This window comes from Marmota monax, unplaced genomic scaffold (assembly GCF_021218885.2).
Source record: "Marmota monax isolate L192 unplaced genomic scaffold, Marmota_monax_Labrador192_F-V1.1 WCK01_AAM20220418_F8-fsc00077, whole genome shotgun sequence".
In the NCBI taxonomy this organism is placed as follows: Eukaryota; Metazoa; Chordata; class Mammalia; order Rodentia; family Sciuridae; genus Marmota; species Marmota monax.
In genome coordinates, this window is record NW_026694610.1 from 1,648,763 (window position 1) to 1,666,161 (window position 17,399).

Below are 17,399 nucleotides of genomic sequence, written 5' to 3' on the forward strand. Positions count from 1 at the left end.
GGAAATCCATAGAGACAGAAATTAGATTGGTAGGTAGAGACTGCTTAGCATGACAATGCCTTCGGTTCAATCCTCCCGGCACCACAAAAACAAAAAACAACAACAATCCTTATGGTTCTTACCTCTGAGCTGAAGATGCAGCTCAGAGACAGGAGTGCTTGCCAACCACATGCAAGGTCATGGGGGTACAGGAAATTAAAGCTAAAAGTTATAGGATTTCTTTGGGGGAGATGAAAATGTGTTCAAAATTGGATAGTAATGATGATTATACCACACAGTCAACACACTACACACCACTATATACTTGAAAATAATGAATTTTGAAATATATAATATCTCAATAAAACTCTTATTGATATATAAAATAGAGGATGACAACAAGTGCAGAGGTAGTCCAAAGGAGGAGGGATTAAATTCTATTTTTTGAATTTTCAAAATAAGAAAAATGATCTACATTCACAGGGAAAAAGAGCTAGAATCAGAAAAAAAAAAAAGATCCCTCCTTTATGAAGAAGATAGGTCTTACACAGTACTCTATAAGGGTCACTGCTTACAGAGACTGCCACATGAATGGAATTGTACTAAGCATTGTCTAGCACCCAAACAGAAGGAAAAGCATGTTGGAATGCATAAAACAGTCCTAATCAAAGAATGTATGAAAGGGAGCATAAGGCGAGCATATGAAAGTCAAGGGATGACCCAGAAAGGAGAATAGGACACAACTAGTAGTGAAGTATGGCATATGGGAAGCACATGGATTCTGGAACCGATTCCCTAAATTTGAAATCTGGCTCCACCATTTACTACTGGGTGGCCATGGGGAAGTTACTTAACATTTCTGAGTTATCAATTTCTTTATCTGTCAAAAGGGGTTAACCCTACTTTCACTTCCTTGAAGTAATGGAAGGACTAACTTCATTCATTTTAAGTGCCTGAAATATCAGTAAATAAAGGAAGTATCTACTGTAGGTACTATCATTTGAGTCTAGACTTCAGTTTATGCTTATTTCCTTATCATAAATAAAACGAAACCTGTGACTTAACAGTGAACTCCTAACTTGTTATCACTTTTTAAGACAGTGAAAACTAAGACCATGCCACTAATTTCTTCACTTAATAAAAAAAATGTTTAATGGCTTTACAGTGTACAATCATTGTGGGATGCAAAAGTAAATAAAGACTCCCTGATTCTAATCCAGATCAGTAGTGAAATGGCAAACTCACCATCCAACAGCTGCCTGGTAGGCTATGTGATTCAACTTGGTGGTCTTGGTTTCATTTCAAATTCACAATTAGCTGCACTTCTAGCCCTCAGCAACAAATAGTATAAACAAAGTGTCTTTTCAAATAAGAATCAAGATGTATAGATAAATTCTTTTTAATTTTTTGTAGCTGTAGATAGAATAAATAAAAAATAAAATAAAGGCATGCTGTCTATTTATATGTGATACTGAAAATTGAACTCAGTACCTCACACATGCTAGGCAAGCGCTCTGCCTCTAAGCTACAGCCCTAGCCCCTCTAGATGAATTTGAAAAGTCAGTTCTGTTGGTGCTGCTGTTATATGTATGTGTGCTGTTCTATTAATTTGGCACTTTAAAAACATAAAATTTATTCAAGGCAAATTTTATCATTAAGATAACAGAAAGCACCCACTTCTATTAAAGGATAAATTCTATCAATATTGGTAAATACTCAATATTTTAGGAGCATTTTTTAAAATTAAAGCATTAAAAAAACCTTACAATTGATACCTGCTAATATTCCACTTTCACAGATAAACAGAAAGAATGAAAGATTAAGGAAGTTATTTTACTTTCAAATACTGTATTTATAGCTACTAAACTAAAAACCTAATATGGTTTTCTGTGGCTGTATTCATTAACGTAATTTAGAAGAGCACATAAAATAATTATGTGATTTTGAGTTCTTAAGAATACTTAATGGGGGCTGGGATTGTAGCTCAGTGGTAGAGCACTTGCCTAGCATGTATGATGCGCTGGGATCAATTCTCAGCACCACATAAAAATAAATAAATAAAATAAAGGTACTGTGTCCACCTACAACTAAAAAAAATTTTTTTAATCTCTCACCAAAAAAAAAAATGAATGAGGTATAATTTTATGGGAAGTGTGGAGTAATTATTCTAGCTAAAATTTATAACATAGTATCCTGAACTTTATAGGATAGACTTTGGCAGGATATTATTTAGAGAGCTGTTTTGAAAAATATTCAAGGCTTTTGTCAATTCTTTCAAAGAGTCAGAACTCTATCTTTTTAAAATATTTTTTACTTGTAGATGGACATAAAACCTTTATTTTATTATTTTTATGTGGTGCTGAGGATCAAACCCAGTGCTTCACATGTGCTAGGCAAGCACTCTACCACTGAGCCACAACCTCAACCCCTGAACCCTATCTATTAAAATCATCTATCATTCTTGTCACTTTTCTCTTTCTCAATTAGGAACTGGTCTAACCAGATCTCATTTGACAATGACTCTGCGTGAAGTGCAGAACTTTTTAAACATCATTTCCATGGACTTAATGAAATTTTGTATCAGTAAGATTTGCAATTCACTGTACTATATATACTATATTGTCAGATGTTTAAATGTTTACCAGAGTATAATGCTGAATACTTACATATTAAAACAACTTGTAACTGAGAGCTCAGCCAGATAATAGTCTGTCTTCCTTATTGCACTTATAGTACACTTTCTAATATCTGTATAAATTAGTCCATCTTCCTAACAGCATGCTAATTACTTAGAATAAAGAAAATAGTCCATATAAGTAGTGTACACTCACCTAGCAGATGTACAAAATGTTTGTGGAATAAAAGAAAGACCACTGCTCAGAGAAAGAAAGCACCCTTAAGAGGATACAAAAGCCCATTTGGCAATGGGAATCTTAAAAATGACCCCAGCCCAGGTTAGGAATGTAGCTCAGAGGACAACACCTGACTAGTACATGCAAGGCCCTCAGTTCAATCTCCAGTACCACACAAACAAACAAATAAAAAATGACTGCAGTCTTTGACAAAGGAACTGTGGCAGGACCAGCCTAGAAATGTGATAATGGAATATGGGCTCCTGGTATCTAAAGTAGAACTGTGACTAGTTCAAAATCACTTTGATTCAGTGAAGTGCTTACAGAGAAGAGAGCAACCATGAAAAAACCAAAGGATAGAAATTAATTCATTCAACCAATATATCCTGAGCACCTACTATGTCACAGGGACCTGTGCAGCCACTGTAGATACAGCAATAAAACAGACAATGTGACTGCCCTCATGGAACAATTCTTATAAGGAGAAATTCAATAAACCAATAAACAAAAGTGTCAGATAAGTACCATAAAGCAGTGACATGGGAAACAGTGAAATAAGCAGGGAGGTACTTATATAAAGTGCTCAGAGGAAGTAACCCTTGAGCAACAACCAAATAAAATCAGGGAGTCATATGAATCTCTGGGTATCATTTCATGAAGCAGGAAAATAAATAGAGGGGGCTAGGGATGAGATTCAGTGGTAGAGCACTTGCCCTGCATGCAAAAGGCCCTAGGGGGAAGGGGACACTAAATAGAAAGATTCCATGTTAGAGCAAAAATAGTAAAAAAAAAAAAAAAAAATCACTGAAAAGACTGTATGACCAGAGAAGAACAGTGTGAACAAGACAGGGAGTGGAAGCAGATGGATTGGATTTCTCAACAAAGTGATGGGGAAGAAGCTACAGGGTTTAGAACAGAGAAGTAACAAGGCCTAGTACACGTTTTTTGATTTTTTTTTTTTTTTTTGGTTCTCAGAGTTAAAAAGTTAAAGGGGTGCTTAACTACTGAGCCACATCCCCAGCCCTTTTTATTTTAAGGAAGGGACTTGCTAACTTGCTGAGGCTGGCCTCAAACTTGGGATCCTACTGCCTCAGCCTCCCAAGTCACTGGGATTACAGGCATGTGCCACCACACCCAGGTAATACCTATTTTTTAAAAAAGTTTGAGACAAACTGGTGATCAGAAAAGTAAACCTTATGTGACCTTACAAATGAAAATCTTAAGAAGGGCCTATCCAGGCTGGGGATGTGGCTCAAGCGGTAGCGCTCTTGCCTGGCATGCGTGCGGCCCGGGTTCGATCTTTAGCACACATACAAACAAAGACGTTGTGTCCGCCAAAAACTGAAAAATAAATATTGAAATTCTCTCTCTTTAGGAAAAAAAAAAAAAAGAAAGGTCTATCCTTAGAATTCTTGCTGCTAAGTCTTATCATGTTACCTAAAAAGTTTAAGATAAATTTTAGAAGCATTTGTTGTAATATTGTCAAATACCAAAACAATATAAAATTAATTATGCCAGCATTAATCTCAATCTAAAATTCACTTATTCCAATTTATAGAAAACATTTATCAAAGATTTTCTCTTTTTTTCCTTACACTGTAGGCAGGTGATGGCCGGAAAAAAAATGGATTTTTGCCAAAATGCTGCTACTGCCCCCTAGTGCCCATTTCAAAGAATGAACACCTTCACAAAGCAGTTTGAAAATGCTAAGGAATGCATACACTGAATTTTGGAATAGAGCTTCTAGCATCCTCTGCTGACAGGATTTTGCAGGTATAATTAAATTGCTTGGCTTTAAATAATACTAATTTTCCTTTCAAGTTAAAAATCATTAAGCATTCTCACACTGTTTTTTAAAAACTTTTCTTCCTAGCTTCAATTAAATCAAAATTGATCATTAAATCAAATATTGATGATGATTATAAAAATGATAAAACCTTACATTTTTGAGTGCTCAATATATGCCAATTCCTGTTAACTCTTCATGAATCAGTTTATTCTCAAATGAATTCCTGAAAACTAAAATAAATGTTGGCCATGGTGGTACACACATCTGTAATCCCAATAATTCAAGAGGCTGAGGCAAGAGGATCACAAGTTCAAAGCCAGCCTCAGCTACTCAGCAAAACCCTCAGCAACTTAGTGAGTCCCTGTCTCAAAAAATAAAAAAGGCCTGGCAATATAGCTCAGTGGTAAAGTACCCCTGGGTTCAATCCACTACCAAAACATAAATTCTGAAAAAGAAGAGAAGTTTTAGCCACTTTTAATTCTTCAACTTTTCCCTATGTATGAGGAAAAGAGACTGACTGATACAGGTGGTTGGCAATGACCAACGCTGAAGGGATGAAAACTCTCAGAACAGAAAGACAGAGAAGCACAGTGGTGGCCCAAATTTGGACTCTCAATCACAGAACGTGCCAGCCAGGGAGTCATATAAAGTTCATGAAAAGCAGGTGCTCACAACTAAAAACGCACTGTTACATCCAGCCCTTAGTTACGGTCATAAAAATCTAAATTTCAATTTTCTGTAGTAATGGGAAACAGAATAGCAAGAATGAGGAAAATCCTCAATAATCCCAAAGTCTCCATTTAATCATGAGTTACAACCTTCTTCACCTTAAAAAAAAAAAACTGGTTCAGGGCTGGGGTTGTGGCTCAGTGGTAGAGCACTTGCCTCACACGTGTGAGGTATTGGGTTTGATCCTCAGTACCAAATAAAAATAAATAAATAAAGATATTGTATCCCCTACAACTAAAAAAATATTAAAACAAAAAAACTTCTGGGGCTGGGGTTGTGGCTCAGTGGTAGAGTACTTGCCTAGCATGTGTGAGGCACTGGGTTCAATCCTCAGCATCACATAAAAATAAATAAATAAAATAAAGGTATTATGTTCATCTATAACTAAAAAATATTAAAAAAAAAAAAAACTTCTGGGGAACTGGGGTTGTAGCTCCGTGGTAGATCATTCTACCACTGTGAAGCACTAGGTTTGAATCTCAGCACCACATAAAAATAAATAAATAAAGATATTGTGTCCATCTACAACTAAAAAAAATTATAAAAAAAAAAAAAAAAAAAATCTTCTGGGGGGAATGGGGTTGTGGTTCAGCGATAGAGCGCTTGCCTAGCATGTGTGAAACACTAGGTCACTATGTTCAATTCTCAGCATCACATATAAGCAAATAAATAAATAATTAAATAAAGTCCATCAATAACCAATAAAACTTTTTTAAAAAGACCTTCTGGGGGCTGGGGATGTGGCAGTAGCACACTCGCCTGGCATGCGTGGGGCCTGGATTCGATCCTTAGCACCCCATACAAATGAAGATGTTGTGTCCGCCGAAAACTAAAAATAAATAAATAAATAAAAGAATTATATATATAAAAAAAAAAAACCCACCTTCTGGTTCATGTACAATAATAGGAATGGTTAAAAAATTATTTTTCACCTCCTTTCTCCAACCCTTCCCACCTTAATTTTTGTTTATTTATCTCATTACAAAAAAATAATAATAAAGCTTCAAATTTTATTTTAAAGAATAATTTTATACAATGGTGTATAAGTAAAATGAAGTAAAAAATGAGTGATATACATTAATATTTCCAATCCATGATTTAAGCAAACTAAGCCTAACTACTTATCAGTAAGTAAAGTAAAATGTATATGAATAAAATGTAATCTATTTCAGCAGTGCAGTTTATAACATACCTACTAACATGTACTCTGGTAATTTTCCTTCAAATTCTGGAGCTATCAAAAACTCATGTTGAATAGCCTCAAAAAAGTAAAATGCTTGGGAATCAATCTAACAAAAAATGATGAATGACCTTTACAGTGAAAACCACATAACACTAAAGAAAGAAATTGAAGAAAATCTTAGAAGATGGAAGGATCTGCCATGCTCTTGGACAGGCAGAATTAACATTGTCAAAATGACCATCCTACCAAAAGCATTATGCAGATTTAATGAAATTCCTATTAAAATCCCAATGACATTCTTCATAGAATGAGAAAAAGCCATCATGAAATTCATTTGGAAAAATAAGAGGCCCAGAAAAGCCAAAGCAATCCTTAGCAAGAAGACTGAAGGCGGAAGCATCACAATACCAAACCTTAAACTATACTACAGAGCCATAGTAACAAAAACAGCATGGTACTGGCACCAAAACAGACACATATACCAATGGTACAGAATTGAAGACACAGAGACAAACCCACAGAAATACAGTTATCTCATACTAGACAAAGGCACCAAAAACATATATTAGAGAAAAGATAGCCAATTCAACAAATGGTGCTGAGAATACCAGAAATCTACATGTAGCAAAATGAAATTAAACCTGTCTCTTACCCTATACAGAACTCAGCTCAAGTGGATCAAAGACTTAGGCACTAGAACACAGACCCTGCGCCTAATAGAAGAAAAAGTAGACCCAAATTTCCCTATGTTGGCTTAGGAACTGATTTCCTTAACAAGACTCCTAAAGCACAAGAAGTAACATCAAGAATCAATAAATGGGATGGATTCAAACTAAAAAGCTTTTTCTCAGCAAAGGAAACAATCAAGAATATGAAGAGAGAACCTACAGAATGGGAGAAAAAATTTACCACATGCACCTCAGATAGAGCACTAATTTCCAGGATATAGGAAGAACTAAAAAAGCTCAACACTAAAAAGACAAATAACCCAATCAATAAAGGGGCTAAGGGACTGAACAGCACTTCACAGAAGAAGAAATACAACTAACCAACAAATATATGAAAAAAATGTTCCAATATTTCTACAATCTGAGGAACGCAAATCAAAACTAGATTTCATCTCAGTCTAGTCAGAATGGCAATTATCAAGAATACAAGCAAGGGCTGGGGTTGTGGCTCAGTAGTAGAGTGCTTGCCTAGCATATGTGAGTCACTGGGTTTGATCCTCGGCACCACATAAAAGTAAAATAAAGGTATTGTGTCCACCTACAAGTAAAAAATAAATGTTTAAAAAAAAGAATACAAGCAATAATAAATTTTGGCAAGGATGTGAGAGAAAAGGCACACTCATACACTGCTGGTGGTTGCACACTGGTGCAACCAATTTGACCCAGGTATCCCACTCTTTGGTCTATACCCAAAGGACTTAAAAATCAGCATACTACATCAATGTTTATAGCAGCTCAATTCACAATAGCTAAACTATGGAACCAACCTAGATGCCCTTCAACAGATGAATGGATAAAGAAAATGTGGTACATATACACAATGAACTATTACTCAGCCCTTAAAGAAGAATGACATTATGGCGTTTGCTGGTAAATGGATTGAGCTTAAATTATCAAGTTAAAAATCATTAAGCATTCTTACATTCTTAAACTATTATTTATACAATTTAATCAATCACATTCTACCTCAGGGCAGCCCTCACAATTATTAAACTATTATGTAAATAAATTATAAGGTCAGGACAAAGCATATATAATGGTTCTTTAGGAAACAGATGTTCACCTTCATTTCTTCACTCATATTTGCTTGTTCTTCTATCTCTACTTTCATTTTCCATGTTAAAACTAAGGATCAACGTGTCATAAAGGAAAAAAACTAAAATGTCATAAAATGAACATTTCAATTATAAAAACCAAAAAATGTTTGATTTCATTTTACAAATATTACTTCTATACAAACTATATAGATGCTATAGGGGTTTTTAAAAATGACTATCTTTTATCTTCTAGTCTCTGTACTTGAGATCATGCCATATGATTGCAAAAGGGAGGCAGAAGAATTAAGACAAGGAAAAAATGACGATTTAACAAGGAAAATAATTTAAGTTTGCTAAAGAAGACAGAAACCAAGCCTGGGAGGCAGCACATGCAGCTGACATCTGGAAAAGTTGCTTAGAGGAAATCACTTTTGAAATGTCCCTAAAGGCTGGTCAGAACTTCAATGAATTCTCATATTGAAAGCACTGAATGCACAGGGAAGGAAAAATGGAGGAATGGGAAACAAACATTGAAGTTTTGATCAGTGTCATCAAAATTAACAACTCCCTTTACCAGAGAGAATTAATGGGCAAACAGGATTGGTGAGGTCTGATACATTTATCAATCAGATCTTCTATGCATCACTCCATGCTGATGAAAGATAAGACATGTCATTGAAAAAATATTCTGAATTACTAATGAACCCAGTGCTAAGAAATTACTTATCATATGTTAGTTGTATAAATAATAAAGAAGAGTGGGTAAAACCTGCTATTAAAAATGATAACCATAAATTCAACTAAAGGCAAATAGCTTATTTTGTTTAGAGCTATAACTTGCTTACTTAACAAGGAACATTCCCTAAACAGTGAAACATTCAAAATGTACTTTCTATTAAGATCTTTTACTGAAAATTCTTTTGTAAAGTTAAGAAAAAAAGACAGTTTTTCTATCTTCCTTTACCTGATGGGCATTCCCCATGATTCTGTATATAAGTGAAAGTGACAGATATATAGTCAAGCTTGCCTAGATCTTTGCTGAAACAAGTTTCATAAATCTTTCCTTAACCCATTTTGTCCTATCATCCCAGATGTGAAATACCTATAAAAACTTAAATTGAGCAACAAATACACCACTTGTGAAAACTTTGAAATAATTACTGTTTTTAGAGGTCTACTTTTTTTTTTTTTTTTTTTTTTTTTTTTTTTTTAAGAAAGAGTGGGAGAGAGAGAGAGAGAGAGAGAGAGGGAGAGAGAGAGAATTTTTAATATTTATTTTTTAGTTCTCGGCGGACACAACATCTTTGTTTGTATGTGGTGCTGAGGATCGAACCCGGGCCGCACGCATGCCAGGCGAGCACGCTACCGCTTGAGCCACATCCCCAGCCCCAGAGGTCTACTTTTTGAGAAAAGCAATAGGTAATTGATTAAAACATCTGAAAAATACATATATATTTGAAAAAGTACATATATATGAAAGGATATGTACCCATAATATATTATGATTCCTAATCTATTTTAATTCACCTTGGTTGGTTTTGTTGAAATATTCACAGAAACTGAAATTGAAAAGCTGAACCTTAATAGGTTAATTAAATGAACCATAAAGACTACAATTCATTTCTGAAGAAAAACAGTAAAATAAGCAAACAAGAGAATCAGCCAGACACAAAATAATTAAAATAAAATCCATGCATGTTAATACAGTAAACAAATCCTAAGAGTTTGAAAACTGTATCAGTATCCATAAGTTTCATGTTCTGTTCCTTTGGAGAAAGGAGCTAATGTTCACAATGTATGTAGTAAAATAAAATATGCATAATGAATAAATAAATATGTGTGTGTGTGTGTGTGTGTATGCCATACAGTATCAAAGGACTATTCACAATGGCTAAAGACATAAAAACCAAAGTAAATACATAATTTACTATTGCTATAACTGAAAGTACCAAACACTGAATATAAATATACATTCAGTGCATAGTGGCTAGTTGCCCTCTATAATCCATCCTTTGGTATTGGAAGCATTAAATTTTAGCTGAATTTCTGACTTCCAAAATAAATATTATACTTCTTAAATGAAAGAAAAATGTAAAGTTCAAAACTATTAGCCTTCTTTACTTTATCCTTTCTGTCTTTCTACTAACAGAACTGTACAAATAATGGCAATCTCTTGAGCATCCATCTTGAAGCTCATGAATTGAGGATTGTCATGGGGGAGAAAAAAAAAAGAGGCAACCTAAGTCTGGAATATTCTGAACCTGCAAATCAGTCTGGTCTATTTAATGACTAATTCACTGAGAAAGAAAAAACATTTTTATCTTGGTTAAACCACAGCTATTTTGAATTTTCGGTTACCGACAGCTCAAGGCTCAACCTCACAGGCTACCAAATACAGGAGATAAAGTATCATTAACAGTCTGGATGTAAACAGCAACACGCTAACTTAATAGCCAGGTTTAGGCAAGGAAATAAACAGGATGGGTTAATTAATTAATTTCTGTAGGATGAAAGAAAAAGAAAACTAAGAAATATTCACTGATTATTTAATGCTTCTTATTCAAATTCTTTTATGATTCACTGATTATTTAATGCTTCTTATTCAAATTCTTTTATTATTGGAAAGCTTCATATTCTTAATATTCAGACACATCTTTTCTTAACTTCCCTAGTTTTTTGTTGTTGTTCTTTTGTGAAACATTATCCCTTTCATTTTTAACCCTTAAAATACACACTGTTAATCTATTATAACTTCTCTGATTAATTCATTTTAAGGTACAGCCAAATCAACTCCAATAATATTCTCATTTCTAATTAGTCCTGATCATTTCAGTTGCCTTTAATTAGCACAAATGCTTCTAATAAGCCAGGCATGGTGGCACATACCAGTAATCCCAACAGTCTGGGAGGCTGAGGCAGGAGGATCACAAGTTCAAACCCAGCCTCAGCAACTTAGCGAGACCCTGTCTCAAATTTTTAAAAAAGAGCTGGGGATGTGGCTCAGTGGTTAAATGTCCCTGGATTCAATCCCTGGTACCAAAAATTAAAATTAAAAAAAATTTGGGGGCTCAGTGGTAGAGTGCTTGACTACTATGTGCGAGGCCCTGGGTTCAATCCTCAATACCACATAAAAATAAATACAAAAATTTAAATGTCTGGTCTGGGGATGTGGCTCAAGCGGTAGCATGCTCGTCTGGCATGCGCAGGGCACTGGGTTCGATCTGCAACACCACGTAAAAATAAAATAAAGATATTGTGTCCACCTAAAACTAAAAAAAAATAAATATTTTTTAAAAATTTAAATGTCTATAATATTAGTAATGTGACAGCTGTCATCTCTATTTAATTCCTAATTTTAAAGAGAATATATCTATTGCTCCTTAATTATTATAAACCTGACTGCTATAAGGAAGCATAAATAACTTATTTAACATAGTATGAAACTTCCCTTTTAGTTTCATTTTTAAATGCTTTTATTATAAACTGTTTTTTTCAATTCCCTGTTTTGCTGTTAAAATAGATGACCTTAATAATAGTAGCAAACATTAATTGAGCACTTTAAATATCATACACCATACTAAAGATTCTGTATATATACACTCACTCATTCAATAGGTCCACACAATTTGAGCTGATAGTCTTATTTTATAAAAGACAGACAAAAAAAAAAAATAAAAGACAGACAGACAGACACGGAGAGGCTAAGTAATTTGCCCAAAATTACTGTTTTGAGGTAAAAGAGCCCCATTTGGCTACAGAACCTACTCTCTTAATCACTACTCTATGTTGCCTCCCTGTATCTATATTTTACTACTGTTTATTCCCTAAATGACTATTATAGTATTCCAGTCAAGAGTAAAACCTGGGGCACAGTAATGCACAAATGCATTCTACTATCATATATAACTAATTAAAACAAACTAAATTTTTTTTTTAATTGCAATTAATAGAATTGATTATTAAAACAAGATTTTTAATGAAATTATCAACTTTTCCTAATTTTATAAAGGCTCACACACATGTGTGTATACACACACACACACACACACATTGTTTTATGTGATAAAGATTACAAAATTTAAATTTAAAGCTTTATTTGGGGGCTGGGGATGTGGCTCAAGTGGTAACGCGCTGGCCTGGCATGCGCGAGGCACTGGGTTGTATCCTCAGCACCACGTAAAAATAAATAAAGATATGTGTCCACCTAAAACAAAAAAAAAAAAATTAAAAAAAAAAAAAAAAGCTTTATTTGGTCAACTGTGTACATAAATTGACAAATTTGGTATAATGAGTCCATGAACATGAATACTCAAATACCAATTTTGACAAAATTCCTAACAGATTGACAAAAGCTATTTCTTATCATTACTATTCATTTCATTTCTTAATTACTACTAAAAATCATTTGTCACAGAGAAAGGAGATATTTGAAAACTCATCTACTCCAAGTGTCAAATATGTATTTTTATCAAGTTTCCTTTCACTATTTTGGAGATTATGTATTCTATTTCCACTCTTTGGGGAATTATTCTTAAAACTGTAACTTATACATTGAACTTAAACTAGTATAAAGTTAACTAATAGCTCTACTCTCCTCCAAAATAATTCAAGGATGTCGAAATGAAGGAATTCTAATCCCACTCTCCCATCTTCCACTTCATTATTGATGATAATTTTAGATTCAATTTATTTTTAAATCTCCCCCATGCTTTCTTCATCATTTATACTGAATGTATAGATTTAATAAAATGTAATATTAATTTCTTTTTAACACATTATCTTCACTTATTAGTTTTTAGCTGTGTTTCCTTCTTCTAGCATTTTTCAGATTCGTTTTGTTTTCTGTTCCTTTATTCTTACTCATGATTAACAGTTTAGCAGGAAATTCATCTCTACACTATTTTAAAGATGGCGCTCCCTGCAGGGTGCAGTGGCGCTTGCCTGTAATCCCAGAGGCTCGGGAGGCTGACAGGAGGATGGTGAGTTCAAAGCCAGCCTCAGCAACATCAAGGTGCTAAGCAACTCAGTGAGACCCTGTCTCTAAATAAAATACAAAATACGGCTGAGGATGCTAGCTCAGAAGTCAAGTGGCCCTGAGTTGAATTCCTGGTACCAAAAAAAATAAAAAAATAAAGATGCCACTCCCACGAATTCTTAAATTATACCTGAATACTTACTTCTTCTTCTCCTTCATCTTCTCCTTCGTCATCATCATCATCTTCTCCTTCTTCATAAAGCGGTGGGGGTAAAGGCCCAAGGATATCTTCCTCCATAAGATTAACTGGTTCTCCTACCATTTTAGGAGGTAAAGGAGGACCAATTAACTCATCAGAAGAAGAATCAGAAGTGTCTTCACTTTCACTGCTACTGGTATCCCTAAAAATGAAGAAAAAAAGAAATGATTTGCCTCTGCTACTATAAAAACTCTACCTCTAAATATACCGTCTTGTTCAGAAAATCCTGCCTTTTTTTATTTTTTTAAAGAATATTTTTAATTGTCGGTGGACATAATACCTTTATTTTATTTTTTATTTTTTATGTGGTGCTGAGGATCAAACCCAGGGCCTCACACATGCTAAGTGAGCATTCTACCACTGAGTCACAACCCCAGCCCCCTGCCTCTTCTTTTAACACTTGAGTTTTTCATTTGGTAATTCAAACATTAAATATAGAAATGTTACAATTTGGATCTAGAATGTCACCCAAAGGCTTATGTTGAAGAATTGAAGGTCCCCAATGCAGTAACGTTCAGAGAGGGAGCTTTGGGGAAGTAAATAGATCATGAGGTCTCTGATCTCATCAATAGGTGAATTCACTTATGGATTGATAGATGAATGGGCTATCAGAAGGTGGGGCCCAGTTGGAGGAAGTAGTTCACAGGGGCATGCCTTTGAAGAGTACATCTTGTCCCTGGCCCCTTCCCCACTCTCTTTGCTTCCTGGCCATATGAGTTGAGCAATTTGCTCTGCCATTTCCCTCCCCCATGATTTTCTGTCTCATCATAGGCTCAGAAACAGTGGAGCTAGCTGACCATGAACTAAATCCATGAGGGCCAAAATAAATCTTTCCTGCATTTAAGTTGTTTATGTCAGGTATTCTGTCACTGTAATGAAATCTAACTAGCACAAACTCAAATATTATTTTTATCTTAAGAAAGTAAAAAAAAAAAAAAATTCCTAATTATCTTACCCAAACATAAGTCAAAGATAACAAGTCACAGCAATTATACATTAGAGGTTCATTAAATCATTGTTACTCATAAAGAGAACAACAAAGAAAAACTACAAAATACTAGAACCATAAGAGTAAAAACCTTTGAGATAACCAATGACTCTATTAACTATATCTGAATTGAATCACTGCCACAGGAGCAAATAAAGCCATTCGTGTAAGAGAGTTAATATAACTCCTAAAATGTTCCAATACAAATCCTAAACAACAAATTATTTCTGAGTAGTAATCCAAGTTTGCCAAACTGCCAACATTTTAAGTTAAAACTAGCAATCTTGGATTCTAAAACACATCTTCACTAAGGCATATACAGATTCCCATTTATTCATTTTTCCCCAGTACTGAGAATTGAACCCAGAGCTTCACATGCCAGGCAAGCCCTTCCCACTTCTGTTATTTTTGTGAGGCAGGGTTTCACTAAATTGCCCAAGCTGGTCTCAAATTTGCAATCCACCTGCTTCAGCTTCCTGAGTTGCTGAGATTACAGATATGCACCACCTCGTTCATCCAGCCATTTTTTTTTTAAAGAGAGAGAGAGAGAGAGAGAGAGAATTTTTTTAATATTTATTTTTTAGTTTTCGGCGGACACAACATCTTTGTTTGTATGTGGTGCTGAGGATCGAACCCGGGCCGCACGCATGCCAGGCGACCGCGCTACCACTTGAGCCACATCCCCAACCCCAGCCATTTTCTTTTAATCTAAAATATTTTGAGACACTTATGACCACATTTAAGGTCTCTAATCAAACATCTCTAGGCATTTTGAGAGCCACCAATATCCACCATACCTCCATCCCATCTCCAGAGAGATGAGAATTCAGCACTACTTATAGTATCAATTAATCTTTTTTAATCTTTCAAATGTTTTAATTAGATTAAAAGCATCAGAACCTTCTAATAAAGTATCTCAGGTATGTTAGTTCCATGAAAGAAGAAATTTATGTTTTGCTCACTGCTCTTTCTTGCATCTAAGAGATGCTTGACATATAGAAGGTTACTCAACAATTACTGATGGGAAAGATGGGATTTTTCTTTTTATTTTCATCTAGATTCAACACAGGAGGGAATACATTCTCACAAACATATTATCCTTACACAAAGAGCTAGAAAACCTCCTTAAAGATTTGAGCTGGCCAGCTCACCATATCCAGCCCCACAGGCTTTCTTTCTTAATTGAACAGTTTAAGCTTGATTCACCATGAGGGTCTTTACACTGCAGTTCTCTTTTCCAGGTCACTCTTTCCATAATTTGTTATATGGCTTCTTTGCCACCATTCAGGCTTCCTCAACTGTCACCACCTCAAACAGGCATCAGAGCACAACTTCTCTAAATTTTCACACATCCCCAAGGCACTATTACCTTAATTACCTTACATTTCTAATCTTCATTACATGTATGCTAAATTATCTTATTTGATTGGTTATTTAGTTGTTTATAGTCTGTTGTCCACTCCCTAAAATACCCCACCCCAATATGAGCTCCATTAGAACAGAGTTCTTACCTGAATCACTGCTATATGCCCCAGTGCCTAAAACAGTGTTTACTCCACAGACGATGCTTAATGAATTAACTACTGAATGATTCTACAAATATATATTAAGTTATTTACTCTCATCAAATTATCTTCCTTGTGATTAAAGGACAACTTCCAGCTCTATGCATTTAGAAGCCACAGAACTTCTTAATGCAAATTTATTCAAAGCCTCTAGAGCTCTAAACTAAAATACTGATCCTTAGTACCCATGCTAAGTTAACTAATTCAAAAATAAGCATTAAACTGAGAACTAAAGTTATCTATGCTGGTTTCATGGCTAATTATCCAGTCTTAATACCCACATAAAATCTGGATAAAATGCATTAGGTTCTATGTAGCTTCTAACTCCATTTCTGGTGTTTTGCTTCTAATGTACCCAAACAAAACAAAGTCCATGAAATTATTTCCAAAAATGTCTTTGATAGAAAACAGAATATATTCCATATTTTAAAATATGCCTTGATTTAATGTGATACCAAAACATAAACTAGAGCATGAGAAATAGCATATATTGGATGAGAAAATAGAGAAGCATCAAATCCTCTTTCGCAGAAGACTCTTTTTCTTTTTTTTTTTCTTTTGGCGGGGGGTGGGTACCGAGGATTAAACTCAGGGGCACTCAACCACTGAGCCACATCCCCAGCCCTATTTTTAGAGACAGGGTCTCACTGAGTTGCTTAGTGCCTTGCCATTGCTGAGGCTGGCTTTGAACTCTTGATCCTTCTGCCTCAGCCTCCTAAGCCACTGGATTACAGGAGTTCCCTCGGCTCTCAGAAGACTTTTTAAGGAGATTTTTAAATAAGCATTAAATAATGTCTATGGTTGTACAATTTCAATTTAGGAACTAAATTCATAAACAAAATTGTTTTTCCTACTAACTTCTTAAGAGGAAATACAAATGCCTAACATTTTCTAAATAACTCAGTGAGACCCTGTCTCTAAATATTAAAGTACGAAATAGGGCTAGGGATATGGCTCAGTGGTTAAGTGCTCATGAGTTCAATCTCTAGTACCTCCCCCCCACACCCCGCAAAAAAAGGCTGGGATGTTCCTCAGTGATAAATTGTCCCTTGGTTCAATCCCCAGTACCAAAAAATTAAAAGGGAGACTTGGACTTCTAGTCCCATTCTGCTTCCCAATAGACACAAACTCTAGCAAACGCCAAGATATAGACTTAAGGTTCTGCTCAAGAGTCTAGACTGAGGTACTAAAGATCTACACCAAAGAATAGGTGAGCAAAAAAATGACAATATATAGCATGAGTTTTTGTATTTATACTTTTATCCAAGAATAGAAGTAAATCAATTCCATGGTAGATTTTGCCCAGCATATTATA

The 17,399-nt window shown here is 34.9% G+C and overlaps 1 protein-coding gene across 2 annotated transcripts in view; it reads right to left on the minus strand.

Moving 5' to 3' along the window:
• The window catches only part of Wdr70 (WD repeat domain 70), a 307,105-nt gene that overhangs the window by 276,826 nt on the left and 12,880 nt on the right, over positions 1 to 17,399 (minus strand). The window contains exon 5 of one of the 2 annotated variants that reach the window (XM_046422290.2): positions 13,475 to 13,673. In XM_046422290.2, the coding sequence (XP_046278246.1) occupies positions 13,475 to 13,673 (199 nt within the window). Of the gene's footprint in view, positions 1 to 13,462; positions 13,674 to 17,399 lie in introns of both variants that reach the window. The other variant, XM_058572058.1, reaches the window with a different exon arrangement.